Raw genomic sequence first — 21407 nt, 5'->3', positions numbered from 1 at the left:
TCATATCAAGATTGTTAAATGTCCAAATCATTAATCTAACAGGGGGATGTTAATTGGCAACCACCATAAATACAATAAACAATGTATGGCTTGGAATGTAAACTGGAAGAGGTAAAAAGTTTACTTTTCCCTTCTTGTTACAAAATATCTGAAATTGTTACTTTTCCCTTTGCAACTTTACGAGTATGAAATAAAAGAATAAAAAAAAGATTGCTGAATGGGATATAGTACGTATGTGAAAGCATAATGCATGTAAGGCACATGTTGCGTCTTACAAACACAAAGCCAGGCGACAACCAGCTGCTGCAACCAATCAGATGAAACGTATCTATCTACTATTGTCAGAAGATGCATTTAGTCACATGGAATTTGAGGGTCCAGTCACCAGAGCAAGAAATAAGCCTGTCTTTAACGACTTCAGGCAAGGTTAATTTTCTAAAGACAATTCAGTCTTTGCTCACTAATATGTGGTCTGTGTGTGTGTGTTTGGGGGTTGCCCCCAAGAAAGTGCTAGAGCAGATAAGACAAGGGGTGTGATTGCTCATGAAGTGATATAACTTAACAAAGAACAAATCCATCCAATGACCTAAATCTGCACCATGAATGTGTCAATAGCAAGTCAACCAGGAATATTGTGGGCCAACACATCTGCAAAGCAATCTATGAGTTATTTGGCCACATTCAACATTCAGAATACAAAACATATCCAAAAGTGGAACCAGAAAAAGTTCCATGCAAGTAGACAACTGTAAAGAGTAACACATGTTATCTAACTGTCTCTACCTTCAATACCTTATAAAACCATGCAAAACGTGTTTTTGATGCACTTTCTGCACTTGAGAAATATGGCTACTGTGTGTTAGTCCAAAGAGCCAATATTCAGGCAGTTATATGATGGTTGTTACATCTTCTGCCAGTCATCATCTTTTTACAATGTATATCAGTGGTCCGCAACCAGTAGCTCGTGAGCAACATGTTGCTCACCAACCAATTGGATGTTGCTCTCAGTGGCCTCAAAGCAGGTGCTTATTTTTGAATATCTGGCTTGGAGGCAAGTTTTAGTTGCATAAAAACCAGGTGTACTTCCAATCAGAGCCTCCTGTAGGCTGCTGGTACATATAGAAGCTACCAAACAGCCAATCCCAGCCCTTATTTCACATCCCCATTGACCTTTTCATGCTTGTGTTGCTCTCCAACTCTTTTTACATTTAAATGTAGCTCACGAGTTAAAAAGGTTGGGGACCCCTGATGCATATGGTAGAAGAATTAACCTTTGGTCATAAAGTAAGGTTGACATTGTTCCAGAAACCCAATACATGTCTACAACAGTTGGAGACTCATCAGTAGAATGATTGTAAGATTCAGTCATATAGAGCAACCACTAGGGGGTACAGGTTCAACATCAGTAAGGTTAGACTTAATTGCTTATGTCCTGCAAATAATTTTTTCCTTGGTTTCTTGTGTTCTTGAGATGGGCCCCCAAAAGAACACCTTTCTGATTTCTTATGTGGAGCCGCTACCATGACATTCCTCTCCAGCATGGATGAAGCAAGTAAGTATTTGAAGTTGTTTTATACCCAAGGAGAAGCAAATGTTTAGTTCAGCAGTTTACTAAATCACAAACTTAATGAGCATTCCTTACCCTCTCTCTCTCTTGTCAAGCAAAGCAAGGAAAAAAAATACCATTTGTTATCTTCCAGTGCCCTAGAAACGTACCAACAAAGAATGACTCACAGCTTAACGTTCTACACCAGCCACACATTAACTTTTAAGAATGTCATTAACCTAATACTCAAATCCTGTCTGCAATGAAACAGAATAGATACTGTAATGATATGCACTTACCTAGCCACAGCTGCTTCCCTAAGAGATGAATTAAACAAATATGAAGGTAAACCATACTGGGGAACCATTCTATGATATTCTTAAGGGACAGCTTACTGACTAACAATAGGTTTATCTCAACAGACATTAATTTTGTATAGCTTTTCTTGAAGTGTAAACCAAATTTGTTGAGAGAGATTTGTTTAATAGACATTTATCTGCAAAAAAACACAATCTTGAATATTTTCAGATTTGTGTTTCCCCCATCTCTTTTTAAAACTTATCAATCCCAAAAAAAAATTTGAACATTTGAATGAAAACCTGGCGAGCTTCTATATAGGATAATGTATTTTCAACATTCAAACATATACAAACTTTGTAATATAATGTATATGCCTACTTTTTTTTAAATGAATGAAATTATTTAATTTTCAAGGCAACTGAGCTTTTACATTCCGGAAATATGTTTGAGTTTAACTTTAAAAAACTTGATTTGAGTTTATTATTTTGCAGTCAAATTTTTTTCAACATGAAAATGAATTAATCATCCCCTTAATCGTCAATTCTAAATATTCTGCATCCTTTCCATAAGGCTTATGGCACATGTCATTTCTCTACTGATGCCAAACTCGGAGGTGCAGCCTGTCACTTGCTTTAATGGAAACCAACTGTCTCCAGGTTCAGACACTTCTCTGCTGGTTGAAAAACACCAGCGGATAATACACCAAGTGTGACACTAAAGTGTGATACTTCAATTTAAAAACACCTGTAGCTTCTTTTATTAGCACTTTTGAAGTGCACTCGCCAAGCCTCCACTGAACACAATAGCTACAATGGAGCTTTTATTTACACAACAAAAATGAGAACAATCATACTGTAATCAAAGCCAGTGCTTCTGAGAGAACATTGTTTAACATCTGCAGGATAGAAATAGATACTACGTCAATTAAATTGACTATATTTCACTAGTATATTTCAGGCATTACTGGCCTTTTAAGGGGGCTTTGCTATTTCTGACAGTAGCTTGATCAGATTCTGTATCATTTAGACACACGTGGTTAATCAAATTCTACAAAGAAAATATGATATGGTGAAACTTCTGCTACTGCTAACAAGTCACATCTTGACTCCTGAGTAGAGCAGACCATACATGCCATGATTTGGTCATGCAGTTTATACTGCCCACCTATCTGGCAGGTTAAAGTCAGTTTCAACAGGTTTTGCTCTTTTTGTGTCTGACAAGCCTACTGATGGCAGCTAAAAAGACAGAATCTTTTTAGGATCTCAAAACTGTGTGTAAATTGGAAGAGGAAGCAAATTGCATAAGCTTTAAGGTTCAGTTTCAAGACAAATGTGTAGGTGGCTTTAGTTATTTAACAAGCTTTGACCCTCTCAATTTCCATATGTTTAGTCCTCTCATGAGCTCTTGTTTGTGTTCAAGGTCTTAAAGACAAAAGACCTAAAGTACATGCTACTTCTACTTGAATAAGCATTCTTTAACATCCACAAAAGCCAAAGCCAGACAGGGGGCTTTCCCATGCCAATCTATTGCTCATAAGTGTCTGCTGGAATAATAGAGAATGCCATGTCGTCCCACCTTCATTGTCAAATATCCTAGGGCCTACAGAACATTTATCACAGCAATTCCTGACGAACATGCTAGCAATACATTGATGATCATGTCAGTATTGCATGTGCAGCTTAGAGCACTTGGAAGTGATCCGTGCCTGAAAAGGCAACGTAAGATCTTTGTTTAGTCATGTGTTGACTGGACTAGTCTGGTATTTGTCTAAATATGAATTGTATCAAAAAACATAGAACACACTGCAAAGTTGCCCCTACTCTATCCAACATCTCACTATGGAGGCAGGTACATTTCAGAGGATCAGCTTATTTGTGAAACATTTCGACAATACCAGCATAAGGATACTCACAAGTCACCACAAAGAAGTGAACAGTTCTCTCTTGTAGGTAATGGGACCACTAGCCTGAGAGAAACTCATGTGACTCAACAACTTGTGATTCATTTGGCAACCAGTAAATGATAAAATAAGTCTCCCCTACTGGCCCACCCCTTCCAGCCTACAGCCCGTGTCCCACAAGTAGGACAATCATCTGTACCTTTGCTCCTTTCAGAGAAGAAAAAAGCCCATGGCGAGCTCACAATCAGAGGCTATAGTCAGATCAGCTTTCACTAAAGCAGAACATTTATTGCTTAGTGAACATTTAAAGGACAATTCCTTTGCAATGAAAACAAGGTGACACCATTTAAAATATGTATCTATAAAAAAAAAACTGCCAACAAATAGACTGTGACAGCAAAAACAGTTTTCAACAAAAAAATCCCAAATTTATTTGGGGTTCTGCACATTGAGTGAGAAAATGAGCTTTGAACATACATGCATGAAGCTTGTCTACTCTGGAAATTTTGCTAACAAAACACTCTTTTCTATTACTTATAGTGTATTTCACCTGACTTAATAAAACACTGTGCGAGAGAGCAGACGGGCTTGAGATCTACCCAGCAACCGAATAAACAAAGAGACCATTCATGGCAAGGACAATGTCAGCTCTTTCTATCATGTAAAGGGAAATGAATGAAGATTATTAAGCACATTGTTGCCTATTAGTATAGATGAACCCTCAGAAATCCTGTTAACTATTTCTAGTAAATGAAGACTAAAGAAAGGCATGAATGCCTGAGCATATAGCAGCCCTGTGAGATGTATATCAACGTGCTTCTTACCATCACTCACAGTTGACTGTGACACGACCTTGTCAAACTATACATTCTGTTTCCTCTGCGAATGGAGATAAGGTGACTTTTGTTAAAATGAGAATGTAAAACCATCCTTTGGCTGTAAAATATACAGTATATAGTGGAAAAAGTCTGTTCCCATAATTAATTTTTAAATTAGCAGATCATGGAAAATACCCACACCCTCACTCTAGAGACTGTATCCCAGTGCACACTAAAATCAACAAGACCTGCCTATACTATGGTTGGTCTAGGAATACAGACATGCATGTTGTTGCTTGATTCGAGTTCAGCTGTTATTACCCATACTCTACATGATACAATTAATAAATATACATAGTCCTAGGCAACAAATGTATAACAGTATGTCATGAACAAATCCTCTTCATAGGTGTATGATCGATCAATTACTTCTTCCCAGTGTCAGAATAGGATGTGTGAGGCCCAGCAGGGCTACTACCCCAGGGGCCCCACACACCTTCAGAGGGCCCTGCCAACTGGCCGCTCTCTCACCAGCACCTTCCTGTGCTCCCCTTACACTTACTTTGCCATAATAGGGAGAAGAAAAGGCAACGGGGGAGCAACAGCAAGTGTGGATCAGTTCTGGGTCAATGAAGTCCATGGGGGCTGAGCCCACTGGGTTTTTTCTCAGAGTCCCCTTAGCTGAGTCCAACCATACTCCTTTCCATTAGCCAACAGAAGGCTGAGACTGAGAAATAGACATGGTGGGAGTGGTGTAGACGTTAGGCTTTAATTGTGCAGATCTGGGTCATAACTGTGCTGGGACAGTAGAGAAGCCATTTCAAATTTACCAGCAAGCACATTGCCATAAAATTTGTAATACTGTCCAGACCTTAGTGGGTGACGCTGGTGAAATACCACCCAGGTGGCAACAATGACCACTGCCATTTTCTTGGCCATTACTATTTTAAAATTTTAACTAAAGGTGGCCATGGCACACAGGCTGAAGTTTGGACTATTGTCAGTCTGCATATTTCTGCAGGCTGAGGGAAGCAGATCTGCACAGTTCCCCTGCTCCATTGATCTGAATCTGATCAGCCTGTGTGCTCACACGCACCGGACCTGAAGCTGAGGTCAGCCAGGATATGTCACCTTTCATGTACAGTATTTGGGCTGACCTCAGCTTCAGCTCCGTTTGTGTGAGCGCGCACACAGGCTGATCAGATTTACATCGCTGGGCGACTAATTTCCCCCGGAACGATACGTGTGCCACCACCCTAAAGGTGGAGCAATCGGCTAGTTCATGTAATCTTCAACCTGACCGGAAAATCAAACCTGTCCGATTGGCATCTGGCTGAGGGAGGGCCCCATACATGGGCAGATAAGCTGCCAAATCAGTAAAAAAAAAAAAAGAACATTTGGCAACTAAAAATCCTCCTGTGCATGGTCACTTTAAGAGTTGGTCAGTCATAATATAAACTACGGGTGGCTGATGTCCCTCAATGGATGTTTGCATTCTCACCTGACAATCATACAGGTGTGCCATACTTGTCGTGTACAGTCCTCCACAATAGGTATGAGCGGACGACAATCATACAACAATCGCACAACTCCAGAAGAATGCAGAGAGAGCAAAGACATGTACATTTGAAACCAAAGACAAGTCTGAAACAAGTTTATGATAAAAACTGCTACCTGCTGGTGATATTTAACAGTTTTTTCACATTATAAAGGGAATGGCGGCAATGCAGTAATGTAAAGCTGAAAGTCACTGCACTGAAAAGCATTCCTGAAACTTCCTGATCTTTCACGGGCATCAAGCAAGTTTGTTAACGGCACCAGCAATAGCACCTTCTGGCTTATCTATGTCTTATGTGAATAAAAGAGGGATCAGTAACTAAATAGTGCTCAAGAGATATTTTGCCATAAAGCTGAGAACAAAGGGTATTGCATTCAGCCACTGACATGAGATCTGGCTTGTCGAACACTAAAGCATTTATGTGCTTAGGTTGGAGGGAAATACGACACTTATATAGGAAAACATTTTCTTGTAGTATAAGTCACTTTAGTCTCTGTTTTGTTCAAACCCTACAAATTCATATACAAATAGGCTCACTCTTTAAAACACATAATGTTTTTGACAGTTTAATAGGTATAAAGGCAGCCATTACTTTGGAAACATTCTATCAATTACTAGAATTAGCTGTTCCCTATAGCTTGCACCCCCTCCACACCTTCAGTGCCCTGCTTTATCCTGTTTTAGAGAGGTAATAAAGATAAAAAAGGGGAAGGCAGGGGAATGAAATGTGGCTTACATAATTTAAATTTAAAATACTAGAAATGTTTAGGTTTAGACAAAAAATTACAGCCGACTATTTTACTGGTATTTGATCCTGACATTAGCAGATATTAGCTTTTATTTATATAGTGCCGGTGTATTTTGCAGAGATTATACATCAGTCTCTGATGCAGTGGAGCTTAAACTGGTGGTTTGCTTTTAAGGTAGTTTTTAGTATGTTATAGCATGTCCAGTTAATAGCTGCTATTTATTTTTCTAGTTATTGAGTTATTTGCCTTCCTCTTCTGCCTCTTTCCAGCTATTGAAATAGGAGTCACCAAAAAAAATTGTTTTGTGATGCTACAACTTTATTGTCACTGTTTTCTTTTCACTTTTCTTCCTTATCTACCTATTCATTCCCTCTCATACTCTTCTATTAATATTCCAATCTCACATTCAAACACTGCCTGTTTTCTAGGAAAAATAAAACCTAGCATCCAGATAGCTGCCGAAATACCACAATGGAGAGCTGCTATGCAAAAGCGAACAACTAAATAACCATAAAAAATGAAGACCGACTGCATATTGTCTCAGAATATCACTAGCTACATCATGCTAAAAAGTTAATTTAAAGGAGAACTACCCCTTCTACTTCTCAGGTTCCGATGATATACGCAAACACCATGGCCAATTTTATCAAGAGCCAATTAACATGTCGGCTTGTGGGAAGAAACTCGAATTCCTGGAGGAAACACATGCAAGCACCAAGAGAACATCCAAATTCTGTACCTTATATTTATCTGTAAATTAACACAAAAATCATAACATACTCTACACCCATATTGACTATTATAAGCAAAATATTCACACTCAGCTGCCTAAAATATTGTATTCTGTATTGTTTGGTGCTTGCATTAGGCCACACTGTATGCCACTGAAGCAATGAAGAGTTATACAAAATAAAAATGTAAATTAGAAATTCTACAAATGTCAAAAGTTGAAACAACAAATATGATATATCAGTAACTTCAACAGATGCTTTTGTGTTTAGCCACAGTTTAATAACAAATTGCAGTTAGACAAGAGCATATTAACATATCTATCTTTATTGATTTTGCTGATTAGAAACAAAGGGCTATTTCTTCTAGTCGGGGTGTTTACTTGACGGGAATAAAACAAGCATGTTATTTTCATATTAGACAAGGGGGCATTATGAGCAGTGAGGGGGTGTTTTCTAATAGGCCTTTGTTTTAAGGCAAAACACGCAAATTGTCAGACATTTACAATACGTTTTCCTACAGTCTGCCCTCTAAACTTTCTCCCACTCTCCCTTGATCACTTACCTCAAACTATTTTCTCCTTATGTAGGAAAACTCCAAGGAGAACATGTGTTGCCTACACATTTCTGACATTTCTAAATTATTAATGATACCTTCCTCATCATTTATTACTTAACTATACAGCCTTCCTGTAATTCTGTATAGTGGGTTTTCAGATAACTGATCCCATACCGATCTGACTGATCAGTGCGTGATATATTGATATGGGTGGGGATTGTTATCCCACCATGCAAAATGAATATTATCTGTATGTGTATAGCAAACTTAACTAAAATTCAGAACCCTGCAGTCTGATTATTACTTGACACAACAAAGGGATGAAGGCAAACTAATAGTACCTGGAGGCAACTCATGCAGACAAATGGAGAATATACAATATCCATGCAGATTGCGCCATGGAAGGAAATGAACTCAGGACCCCAACACTGCAGGGTAGTCATCATGCCGCCCCCAATTGAAATGTAACACTTTTGTGTGAAGGTCACGGCTGCTGCCAGCTGTCACTCAGCAAACATACACATACAAAGAACATGGCACTACTTCTTGACCTTAGATGAGTTGTGTCAGAGAAAGTCTAGCTCACACTCCGAGGCCCAAAGCCACACGTATGTCTATGTCAAATAACTGCTGTGTTTTATTGTTGGAGTATAGCAGAAAATTCTTTTACATAGAAGGTGTGTCATGTCCATGTCCAGGTGGATAAGGGTCTGGCTTTGGCAGATTTGTGACATGGACAAAAGTGGGCAGAAAGAGCCAGTACCTAGAAAACATCCAGCTTGTCTACAATCCAGCTCCTTTTTTATTCCAACCCAAAGGAATAATTGGCACATCTAAGAGATTATAAATAAGTGGCAAACTGGATAATGTAAAAAAATGTAATGATGTGCCACTTACTGGCTTATGTCATTTATTCCCACAGTCAACATTCCCACAAACATAGCAAAGAATAGAAGTGGAAACACAGGGGGTGTTTCCACTTCTATTCTTTGCTATGATTGTAATTAAAACCAACAAGGAGCCTGTCCAGTCCCGAGTTGTGAGCTGCTGCCATTACTGCCCCATCAACAGGTGTACGTACTCTAAGAGATTATAAATAAATGGCAAACTGGATAATGTAAAAAACAAGCCTGATTCATTTAACTTATGTTGAACACGGGAATATATCCTTTAGGATGAAGACGAGATTTGTTGCATGCAATAAACCTGTGCTACCCATGGCTGACAAATTTCCTGAAAATACATTAGCATTGGTGTCAGGGTAATTCACCAGCAGTAAAATATTCAAATAACGTCAATGCCAGAAAATGCAGGAGAAGGCAATGTACGTCAGTTATGCAATTTGTGTGTTACTGCTGGCGATTCACACTGACACCAATATTAAGGTGTCTTCAGATTTGTTGCCCGCAGGTAGCAACTATTTCTCATGGTTGACCAATCTCTTAACAAAGGTTTTGCTGAGCAATGGAGCAGAACAAAAGGGCAAATAACAAGGAAAAACTCACTACATTAATTATGAAAGAAAACAAATATGTTACAATGATCAAAACCAGCTGGAAATCTGGAGGCACAGTAATGATGCCTACACAAACTGCTCGATGAAATGTAAAACCATTATTATATTTAATTCTACAGTTACTGTCAAAGAACAAATGACTCCCACACATCTGACGCAGGAAAAATATCAACATGTAACAAACTACTATCTGCTATGGGGATGGGAAAATAAGCCAAAATGAAAAAGGACACAAACCAGATAAGATGTGAGATTCTTTATGTAAACACCCTGGCAGTTATGCCAGCTGTAGAACTCTGAAGAAGAAGGTATTTTGCATAATTTTACAATATTCTGTCCCACAGCAAAAAAGCCAAGTGTGATATTGCCTTAAAGCAAGAAGCAATAAATAAAACTTCAATCTTAACATTAATACAAGTATGGGACCCGTTATCCAGAAACCCATTATCCGAAAACCCAAACTACTTAAAGGCCGTCTCCATAGACTCCATTTAATCAAAATTTTCAAAAATGATTTCCCTTTTCTCTGTAATAATAAAACAGGACCTTGTACTTGATCCAGACTAAGATGTAATTAATATGTAATGGAGGCAAAACCAGCCAATTTGGGTTATTTACTGTTAAAGTTATTTTCTAGTAGACTTCAGGTATGAAGATTCAAATTATCAAAGATATTAGCAAAGATCCATTATCCAGAAAACCCCAGGTCTTGATCATTCTGGATAACAGGTTCCATACCTGTAATATGGAATTTAAAAAAAAATTAAAAACTGTATATGCCAAATTTCTCGGGATTTATCAAATAATTAATTTTCTTAGCTGAGTGATATCAAGTTCAAGGTATAACTATCATTATTCCAATAAATAATATGACACAGTCAATGCTCCAACTGTATACTGGGTCTTTAATACTTGCAGTACAATCTCTTCAAAGTATACTTTATCAGAGCTTGACATCATTTTACAGCTTATTGCAAACTGTTAAGTCACTGTAACATCTAAAAATAAGACAAAGCAAATAGATGTTATTCCCTGGGAACAAGCCACTCCAGAAGTAAACAATTTCCCAAAAAACTGTGCCTATAAATACAGGCCTGACTGAACATGTAGGAAGCAGTCTGAGCTCCACTGTGCATCGCCAAGAATAGACACTATACCGTCACAAGCTCACTGCACTCCAAATTAGGCAAATATGAGAATACCATTGCAGTAAGTGAAAAAAAATGGGGGGAAAAGACATTCTGCTTTTAAAGAGAAACTATCATGAGCATAAAGTGTTCTTAAGACTAAAATAAAGTTTGTTGTGGAGTTGAGTGGTTTCGGGACAATGTAAAGATATTTTAAATTTCATGTCCCGAATGGGACCTATTAATAATTAGTCATTTTCTTTTGGGATAGGAATTCTTCTTTGCCCTTAACTGCACAAAGGCTTGTGTTTCATAGGTGTCTAAGCTGTATCAGAGTTGGCTTTTTGACTCCCTTCATTGATAGATAGATGGTAATGGTTTCCAATCTCCCCTCCCTCCAGGAACAAGGGGACAGGTTTGCAATTCCTTGCATTCTTCTCTCTGCTGCAGTCTTGTCACAGCCTGTACCTCTAGGAATGCTTACTCAGGAATCCAGTTTATAATTGCAGATTAACAAAAAAGGGGGAAAAAAACCACACATCAAAAGAAAAGGGATCCTCAAGTGAGCATATCTGTATGTAGATTAAACGACTTCCGAAAGCCCTTACTTTTATTCTCCAAAGACACAATGAGGTTGGGGCATGGGAACTGGTGACAAAAAACTCTAAATAGCCCAGGACCTAACAAAGGAGGTCACTGTCAATTTAGTGCTGCCTTGAGTATCTAACTGTGGCCAGAGCATTACAATGTGCTTAGTTGCACCAGATTGCAGGGCTCCTGACAAAAATAGCACTTGCTCATAGACGTCTACAATATTGTGAGATCACTTAGTCTAATTATATGCAGAATTACGTTGTTGATGAGTTCAATTTGTTATGACAAATTGCTTAAATAACACCATTGTATTTATTATATGTAACCAACTTCTTTGTTTTTTTAATGATTTTTTGGGAGGTACATTTGGGTCAGAGGCACATGCAGTGATTTTTGGGCATTGTTTCATCCTTCATTTTCCCCAGGTTTGAAATTCAGCATCAAAAACACTTTTCACTCCTATTGCTGGCAATCAAATACATATATAGTAACGTAAGGGGTGATTTTAAGGGTACTGATGCCTTGTTTGTTATCAGAGGAAAAAACTTAAGTTGAACTGCCCTTAGTTTGGATAAAGAAACAAGATACTGTTTTATTATTACAGAGAAAAGTGAAATCATTTTTTAATATTTGGTTAAAATGGAGTCTATGGGAGACAGTTTTTCTGTATTTCGGAGCTTTCTGGATAACAGGTTTCAGGATAACGGATCCCATACTTGTAAAAGTTGCCAGTAAGGAATCATCTTATATTTTCCTACACACTTCACTATCTCCAGGCTTCTTTTTCCAATGCAAGGGTTTCATATAAAGGCCCCTTACTCTGAGTTCAGGCCCTCAGCACTTCAGATCAACTGGATCAGTGCAACTTGGTAACTCACTTGGGGCTCATTTGCACTCTGGTTAGACAGTATAAAAATCAGTCGTTATGTCAACAGCTTTACTCTGCAGGGCTCATGGGGTGGGGTACCTTTAGCCAGAGTAACTTTCTTCTTTTCATTTGTTTTTACTTTAAAAGGCTATAAACCAGCCAATCATCATACACTACTGAATACAACAATGATTAAAAGGGGTGGAGGGGCTGAAGATGATCACTATGCATTGTTGGCCATGAGATCAATTTGGTGCACTTTGGTGTGCTTGTCTCTTGAAAATGCAGATCCACACAATCCTGTGAGACAAATGTAAGACTAAAGTACTTCCTACTGTTGCTCTTTATATTTTGCAGCATGTTATCAAAATATAAACCAACCTAGCGATATCCTCTTCTCAAGTCTGCAACCCATGCTGGGAAGGAAATAAGAAAGCTTACAGATAAGAGACATTAACATTGAGAGCAAGGGCATGACCCACCCAAAGGGTCTTCACTGAGGTTCATAAAGACATCTGGCTGGCTAGTGTGTATTAAAGCTGAAAGGACATGTACCATATAATGTTGGATGAAGTGCATTCCTACAATAGCTGTGTGCAGTAGGGTTTCAAATCAAGCAAGGCTGAGAAAAATTATTGGGGGGGGGGGTGAGCCACAAGTGCTATGACAGGGCCAGTAAAATGTTGTATACTGGATAAACAATTATCTTGTCTACTTGATCCCATTTGATCCCTGACTATGCAAAGGCTCACTATACTACGTGCAAGATTTGCAGAAAGTCATTTTGCTATCTCAATATTTTGTTTAGCCCAAAACATGGGAAAGTTGTGTTTATCTTATACGCATAATTTATTTTATGAGTCACTAAATACTAATGGTCATACAAACAACTTAAACCTCAGGCATTTTTACATCAGACAAACCCCTTGTCCACTTTTCTTGATCTTAATATCATTAGCACAGGAACATAGATACGTTACGGAACTTGGACGTTACGGAACATCCTAGGAGCTCACCCAGTGTTGGGTAACTTCTTTGATTCCATTTGATTTATAAAGAAACATCCTTAATCTGATTTCCTGTGATTTATTTATTGATACAAAAGGGCTCATTTATGAAGTACAACAGAAAATTAGAAGAGGCCTATGATGTGTTATGCTACTTTAGGACCTTGAGTTGGTCAATTTAGGAAAAATATAAAATACATTAATTTAGATCTAAATCATTAGAGGAATAACTCTTTCAATAAGGTTGCCACCTGGCTGCTAAAGATGATGCTGGATACCAATGTCAATAATAGGAAGTAGAATGTGACTTCATTTAAATATTCACATAATTTGACCATTAATTCCAATAGCTTTGGGTTGGACAATACATTATAGCATGTCCAATTTTAAGCAGGCCATATAGATCATCAGGTGTCTAACCAATTAGTACCAATAAGTACAAGGGATAATCAGTTGTAAATTGAACACTTGACCACACACAGATATGAATGGCCTTGTTCCTATAGCTCAGTATGTGGTAGTGTGGCTGGCATCAAGCAAACAGTATGTTGACATCAGCCTGTGTGTGGCCAGTTTTATTTGTCTCTATCCCCCTAGGCTCATGTACTGTGTAGGTATCTACATAATGTTTTGGAAAGCAATGCCATATGTTACCACCATATACTCTGTAAAAAGCACAAAGCTGAGACTTTGCATTGTGTCAACACATGTTTTACAGGAGACAAGTATGGTGCTTATGCTAAAGACAAACAAAAGCAAGACCTCTGAACACAGACTGAAGTGCCTGTTTGACCTAATATGGAATTGGAAAGCATGCACAGTGAAATAATATAAGGAAGTTCAAGGGGACAATGTGCATGGGTGGGCATATCACAAGGGAATACTGCTGCGGCCTATACAGTCTATCACAATGGAGTGAGAACAGCCTTTATCATGGGACCACCCAATGTTTTAAGTACATGTGTTATTCATAACACGTAAAGAAAAATTAATTTAAAAGAGCACCACCTGATATCCTTGAAATTACATGAAGATGTAGAAAACTGCAGAGTGAAGCATTTCACAATAGTTGCATGTTCCATCCTGGTTTGGTTTTCTGTTCTTAAAGGAGAAGGAATACCATTTTCTACTTAGGGGTGCAAACCTCTTCCTGATTCTTCGGTTTTTAAATTTCCCAGGGCAGATGCATGCGCAGTAGAGCGAAATAGCTGTTTTTTCCGTTAAAGTTCGGCTTTTCGTTCTACTGCGCATGCACAGCCACGAGAAGACCTGAAGAGGCAGGAAGAGGATCGCTCCGTGGTGCTCCCTAGATCCTAGAAGAACCATGGGCTGGTGCGGTTTATTGCTGATAGAGTCACCGGGGGGTCGGGTAAGTAAAAGTAGTCACTTGGGGGTGCCTAACATTTGGCACCCCAAAGTAGAAAATGGTATTCCTTCTCCTTTAAAAAACCAGTACACCACAAAAAAGATTTGCTGGTATATAAGTCCAACGAACAACAGGTACTGTTACCCTGCACTGCTACTGCTTATAATAATGAGTTAGCTTCAGAAACAGGACCATGGTTTATAAAATTAAGTTCTTTATAGCCATCGCAGCAGTCATTCCAGTTTAAATTGGGCTACTGGGGACAGGCTTAAATAGCAGATAACAGATACAATTGTTTTAATTCTTACAAAGGAAGATGGAGATGGGTCAAAAGTCATCCATGACTCGCTACAGAACGAGAGAATCCAAAAACCTCTCATTTAAAAGGTCATTTTTAGATGATGGAAAAACACATTTCTATCAACGCTTTCAATTAAAAAAAAAACCCCACAAAAAACCAATAGAAAACAATGTCATTACTGGTCCTTTAATGTGTACTTAGAATACCTTATAGGGGAAGCCAAACCAGACACACTCCTGCAATGAAATTCCGAAATAGAAAGGATGTGGCAAGGAGCGTGGGGACAATTTTATTTGTGCACTCAAACCCTGTAATTGCACAACTCTGGATTTAACCAAAACAATAATTATGATGCATGGACACTATGTAGATTATAGGAGATGGGTTTGTTACAATAACTGCTAAGATTAACTATATTTAAGAAAATCACAAAACACCAATTTGCTTTATAAAGCAACCTTTATATCTTATGAAAGGGGTCACATATACAAACCTAAAGCTTAAGCTGGCCATAGACGCAAAGATCTGATCGTACGAATCAATGTACGATCGGACTTTCCCATCTCCTGACCCGTCACTAACCATTCAGATCAAAGTCTTACCATTCCGACCAAATAAAGTATATAAAGAACAGATCAGCTGATGTTCTGCCCCTGACAGCAATCGTACGATTATGTCTGACAAAGCTAGTGACAGTCTCCCACTGAAAATCGTACGATCGGCAATACACGCAGAGATATTATCGGCAGGCGACAGAAATTTTCTAACCTGTCCGATTGACGAAACAACCGATTTCCGCCAGACTAAAAATGTTGGAACTCTCCACACGTTCCGAAAATCGTACGAATCCACGATTCGTATAATGGGATCGTTGCGTCTATGGCCAGCTTAAGAAAACTTTCTCTACCTTTAGAGTCACTAAAGGCCAATTTTAACTACAATATATGAATAAAGACTATAGCAATGGGCATATAACCTATACCAGGATGCTTTACTGAAAATCATGAAACTCCCCGCCACCCGTCTTTCAAGAACTGCTGATGTGAATGGGGTGTGAATGGGGTAACACAACACTGCAATCTTGCCAAGGGATGGGGGAATGGAAAAGGCTTTATTTGTAAAAGGCTTTTAAGAACTGGAAGCTATTTTGGCAAGGTTACTTGTACCTACATGTGAACAACATTGACATCCTTCTCTTCAAAGAGAATAAGCTATACGAAAGCTAAACTTTAAAGGGGACCCGTCGCCCAAAAAAATTATTCAAAATCCTATTTTATCACATTAGTCAAGCAAAATTAACTTTAATTACACTATATAAATTAATTGAATATTGTTTCCTTCAGTCTGGGATTTCATAACTATAGCAAGCAGGCAGGAGCCAATTTATGGACACTGGTATTAAGGCAAGCCTTGCATCATCTCAAAATCTGGTTTGTGCACCAGAATGGGGGACCTGATGTCCATCCCCATGCCCTGGCTACACAATTAAACAATGAAGAGAACAGGGGGAATGTGTGAAGAACAGGGACATCTAGGAAGTGCTGAATGGAAAGTGAAAATAATTGTCTGCCCCGCCTCTATGCCTAAGGCATAGAGGAGGGGCAGACAATATTTGATTGACAACTGAGATTTTTAAATGAGCTTACAACAGCTATGAATGCTTTAATAAAAAATAGAGATTCAGAATAGGCCATTTCAAGTACACAAAGGCCCAAACAGCCCCCACCAGCCCTCAGAGTCTCTAGGGCATTTTATGGCAGAATTTGTACTTGCCTGGACAATACTCAGTTACAATAGCTTCTGCATTTTTGAGTGGTATCCACCTGTTCTGTATGGTTTCATTCTGTATGGTTTTTGACTGCCAGAGTGCACCCTGAGATCACCACAGGCAGTCAAAAAATGCCCCTTGGGCCATATCCCTAAAGGTTTCCAATATCTAGATTAAAACTTTGGTATAGGCTTTTTTCAGGAGGATAGAGGAAGCAGTTTTCATTTGCACCTCAAATTCCTTGTCTAGGGGGTGTGATGTATAGTCTTTATAATACACAAAAGCCATGAATATCCTGTAAATTATATCCTTATAAACGGTGAGTTCTGATGTCATCAGTTATAAACGGTGAGTTCTGATGTCATTTCTGTCACATGACTCATTGAAATTTGTGTATTATAATTAATAAAGTACCCCCAGTTGCAAAATATGAGGATATTATAAGTTACCTCGGAGTTCCATGACCTGTATAAAAACACTCGGCCTTCGGCCTCGTGTTTTTATATGGTCATGAAACTCCTCGGTAACTTATAATATCCTTATATTTTACAAGAGGGGGTACTTTATTCACTATATAATTACTATTCCAATGAAATAAACCATATTTATACATGGCATACGTTACATTTGTTTTTATACATTAAATTGTTCCTTCTTGCGTACAGAGAACTGCATATCTGCATTGTATGCATGTGTATGAGCTGCTTCATACTGATTATCTTGCCCTCGGCACTCTCAATATATATATATATATATATATATATATATATATATATATATATATACATATATATATATATATATATACATATATATATATATATTGCTTGCTGCCACACAATGCCCCTAAATTTCTCTAGAAATACAATATTAAAGAGAAACACACAGTATGACTATGAAGTAGAAAATAACTTGTAGTTTTGCGCACAGGTGGAAAACCAAGAATGCTATAAATGCGATACCTTTTAAAGGTCAAGAATATAGAAATATTAACAAAGAGGCTTTCAGGATGGTGAGGTCCCTTCTCCATGTGGACAAAGAACAACCCTCAGAGCACTGAAAGCTAGCTTTGTTAATATTTCTATACACTTGGCCTTTAAAAGGTATCACATTTATATTGCTTTTGGTTTGTATTTCCACCTCAGTGCAGAACTATACATTCTTTTATTCCTGATCTACTGCCAAACGCCGTCAAACTCCTTGTCTTAATTCATGACCATCAAGTACAGAGATTATAAACTCCATAACCCATATGAAAGGCAATATGCATGCGTATACAACCAACCTGCATATCTCTTATAGACCTGGTCACACTTTATTAGCCCAGCCTTTTCCAGAATAGGTGGCAACCTTACCCAGCATTCATTCTGTTACCACACCTCCTAGGTGATGCTGGGAATTGTAGTAAAATAGCTGTTGTAAGACCACAGGCACCCATGTAGTAGGTTCCGTTTAAAATAAGTAGATATCAAGACCATCAGATGTAAAGGTTGCCATAAGTAACCATGTACAAAATGGCACTGCCAGTGGCACGAGTAAAGAAAGTGGGGGCTACAAAAGCTTTGCACCGCATGGGTACACATCACATGAGCAGAGCCCCACCCCCACTATCCCTTTCAATGACCCACACAAATCATCTCCCTTAATCCCCAAGTAACTGGCTGAGGTTTCAATGGCCCATAGCTCACAGGAGCATTCACCACGCTGGAGTTAAAAAAGAAATGCAGGGAGGGTAATGATCCCCAAGCTGATTAGCAGACCATTCATGTTTGCACAGTTTTTTGCACTCCTAAATTCAGGATGAGAGCAGGGGCCCTTACCTTTGCCTTGGGAGGAGACCAGGAGCGCATGATATGACGCATAGAGGAACAGGACCCACGTACACCTGCAAGTACAAAGACACAGTCTGACCAACACATGGAAGCAGTAACTCACTAATGTAGCAGATCTGCCTGCATAGCACTGAAGCTCTTTGTCCTGATATGAATTCTGTGTATATTTATTATGTGATTTGTCTTCCCCGTGTATACTTTTATATATATATATTGTACTTTTATGCATTGTACAGTGCTGCGGCTTCTTAACCGCGCTTTACAAATAAAGTTATACATCCATACTCATTTTAAAGCACTTCATTTGTCATAGAAGTACAACTCCCAACCACCTTTTCTTAAAAGAGTGCTGGGAGTTTTACTTCTCATCAACTGGCTGCAGTTTGGGCAGCACATAAAGTGTTTCTGTTGCCAACCCATTCTTTTATTCTACAGTCACATCCTCTTTGCCATTCCCTATTACAGCTAGTCGGGCTACTGTGCTGCCTGCGCTTACAGTCAAGAGATGAATATCTAGTGCGTAACTGAGATTCTCAATACTCTAATACTCTATTCCCAAAACTCTATTCTAACTACCTCAGGGAAGTTGCTTAGAGCCCTAAAGACAGTTCTGCTACAAAGAAGCATTCCCCCAAATGTAACCAGAACCAGAGTGATGTGACATGAATTGCATGTACCAAATGAGTGTGCTACTCCTATGCAGGGATAAAAATAACCGGTTTATTTTAATGTGCACAGAAGGAACAGGGATCTTACCCTTGTAACTGCCTTTCCTTATTGAATGGGCTTGAGCTGCACCACAACCTGCTCCCATAATACTCATCGCCATCACCTTGACCCACAGAGAAAGGATTGTCAACCCAACCTGGAACCAGCTACCACTTCTAAACGTTGTGGCTGGTGGGAAATCCAGCACAGTCTGCAGCAAATCAAGTAATGCATTGCCATTGTCGGATAAGTTATTGAACATAACTTACTGATAAGCAGCAATTTTATCTTAAAGAACCCCCAAACTTTACAACCCATCCTCCTACTAGACTAGTACAGCTCAGCCAGTAACACTGAACATTCCAGAAATACACCTATACAAACCCCAGAGCACAGGGCTAGAGCTCACACATAGGAGCAACAAGCATATAACTAAGTACAAGCTGCAGCATTCCAGAACAAGCTCAATAGTTGCTGGTGGCTGTTGAGAGAAGTAGTTCAGCCATTGCTAACAGGTGAAGGGTGAACTAAACATAAATCTAAATGTTCATGACACACACAGGGAACACAATGGAACTTTGCACAAGAAGACACACAAAGAGAAGATACAGAAATGCACAGAATGATAGTGAAGCTAAAGAGTGAGAGCACAGCACAAGGGGTTAAGGGAACAGGCACTGCAGGGGTGCGAGGAGACACACACGGGGTCCCACACAAACACTCATGGGACTTAGGGGAAAGTTCACAGCCAGGCTGGACAGACAGACAGAGTTAAGGTTCGTACCTGAGAATCATGTCGTGCTGCTGTGTGGAGCGGTGAGAGGAGCGGGCTGTGTAGCTTCCCCCAGATCTCAGAGCGCACACTCACACACACACACACATACACACACACAGATACAGTGCACACACTCACACCCGGCTCCTCTGCGCTGCTTTGTGATAAGAGTGGAGGGTGCAGGGCACTGGAACGGTCCGCAAGGTCCTAGCGCCCACCCTCCCTCTTCATCTGCATATGGCTCAGCCTATTCACCGAATTCCTTTCTTTCTTCTTCTTGTCATTCTGTCAGACTCAAAGGAAACCTTATCCTTGGGGCATTGTTTTTTTTTTCCTCCTATCCCTCGAGTGCATTGTTTGGCAGTGATGCCTGGCAGAGAATGAGTTAAGCAGAACTCTAGGAATGTATGAGAGCCACAGGCACAATCCAGTAAAAAATATATTATACACTACTTACATATCCAATCTGTACCCCCAGCTGTATGTAGCCCAGACACAACCCTATAATAGAATACACAGATATAAATACTATACAGGAGCTGGACCAAGGGTTAAGCACCTGACCAGATCCCATGCAGGGCAACCACTAGTAGCATTTTTCTAATGGGAGTTCCACTTTCTATTTTTACTAGTCATAGGACATGGGTCTCAGATATTAAAGGTTCCCAACAAGCCGCTGGTCCTTTTTGGGGTTGTGAATTTCTTAATGGCACACACACAGTGATGTTCCAAATGCCAGGACCACCATCAGAAGACTGATAAATTCAGTTCATATGTGCTTCAAAAAGTGGAAATGGTGCTTTGCAGTCCCAGGCGCGTGTAGGGTTGTCACCAAGCCGGTATTTTACCTGCCTAGCTAGTAAAACACCTGCCAAGTCCGCGGCCGGTATTACAAATTTAGTTGCCGGCAAATATGTAATACCCTGAACAAAACAACTTGGCCCTCCCTGAATCCACTGGAAACATAACTGTTCTCCTCCTTTTGCTCATCTCCACGATGTGGCTCTGTCCCCTTTTACATCACAACCCGTCCCTTTTCGTCACAGCCCGCCCCCTTTTCATCACAGCCCGCCCCTTTTGTTCACGCACCCACCACCGGCCGGTAGAAAATTTATGAAAAGGTGACTACCCTAGGTGTAAGCTGTACCCTCTGCCAGGGCAAAATTGCATAGATCAATGAAAACAGCAGCACTCCAGTGTTATTTGAAAAAACAAGCTTGACAAAGGGCTAGAGTAGCCCAAAACTTTGCCTGTAGGCACTTTGGTAACGCTTTTCACTTTTTCCAAATAACACCGGAGTGCTGCTGTTTTCATTAACCATCAGAAGATTGCTTTTTCCAAGGAGGGAGTGAACAAATGTAAATTCGAGAGCCCCGTTCCATAATGA

The 21407-nt window shown here is 39.4% G+C and overlaps 1 protein-coding gene across 1 annotated transcript in view; it reads right to left on the bottom strand.

The window, feature by feature from the left end:
* The window catches only part of col18a1.L (collagen type XVIII alpha 1 L homeolog), a 105633-nt gene extending 85593 nt beyond the window's left edge, over window positions 1-20040 (bottom strand). Inside the window, 2 exon segments of the mRNA NM_001087652.1 lie at window positions 18526-18590; window positions 20030-20040. Of these exon segments, the coding sequence (NP_001081121.1) occupies window positions 18526-18590; window positions 20030-20040 (76 nt within the window).
* Window positions 20041-21407: the final 1367 nt, after the last annotated feature.

This window comes from Xenopus laevis, chromosome 9_10L (genome assembly GCF_017654675.1).
Source record: "Xenopus laevis strain J_2021 chromosome 9_10L, Xenopus_laevis_v10.1, whole genome shotgun sequence".
Taxonomy (NCBI): Eukaryota; Metazoa; Chordata; class Amphibia; order Anura; family Pipidae; genus Xenopus; species Xenopus laevis.
This window is presented reverse-complemented; position numbering and strand designations above follow the sequence as displayed.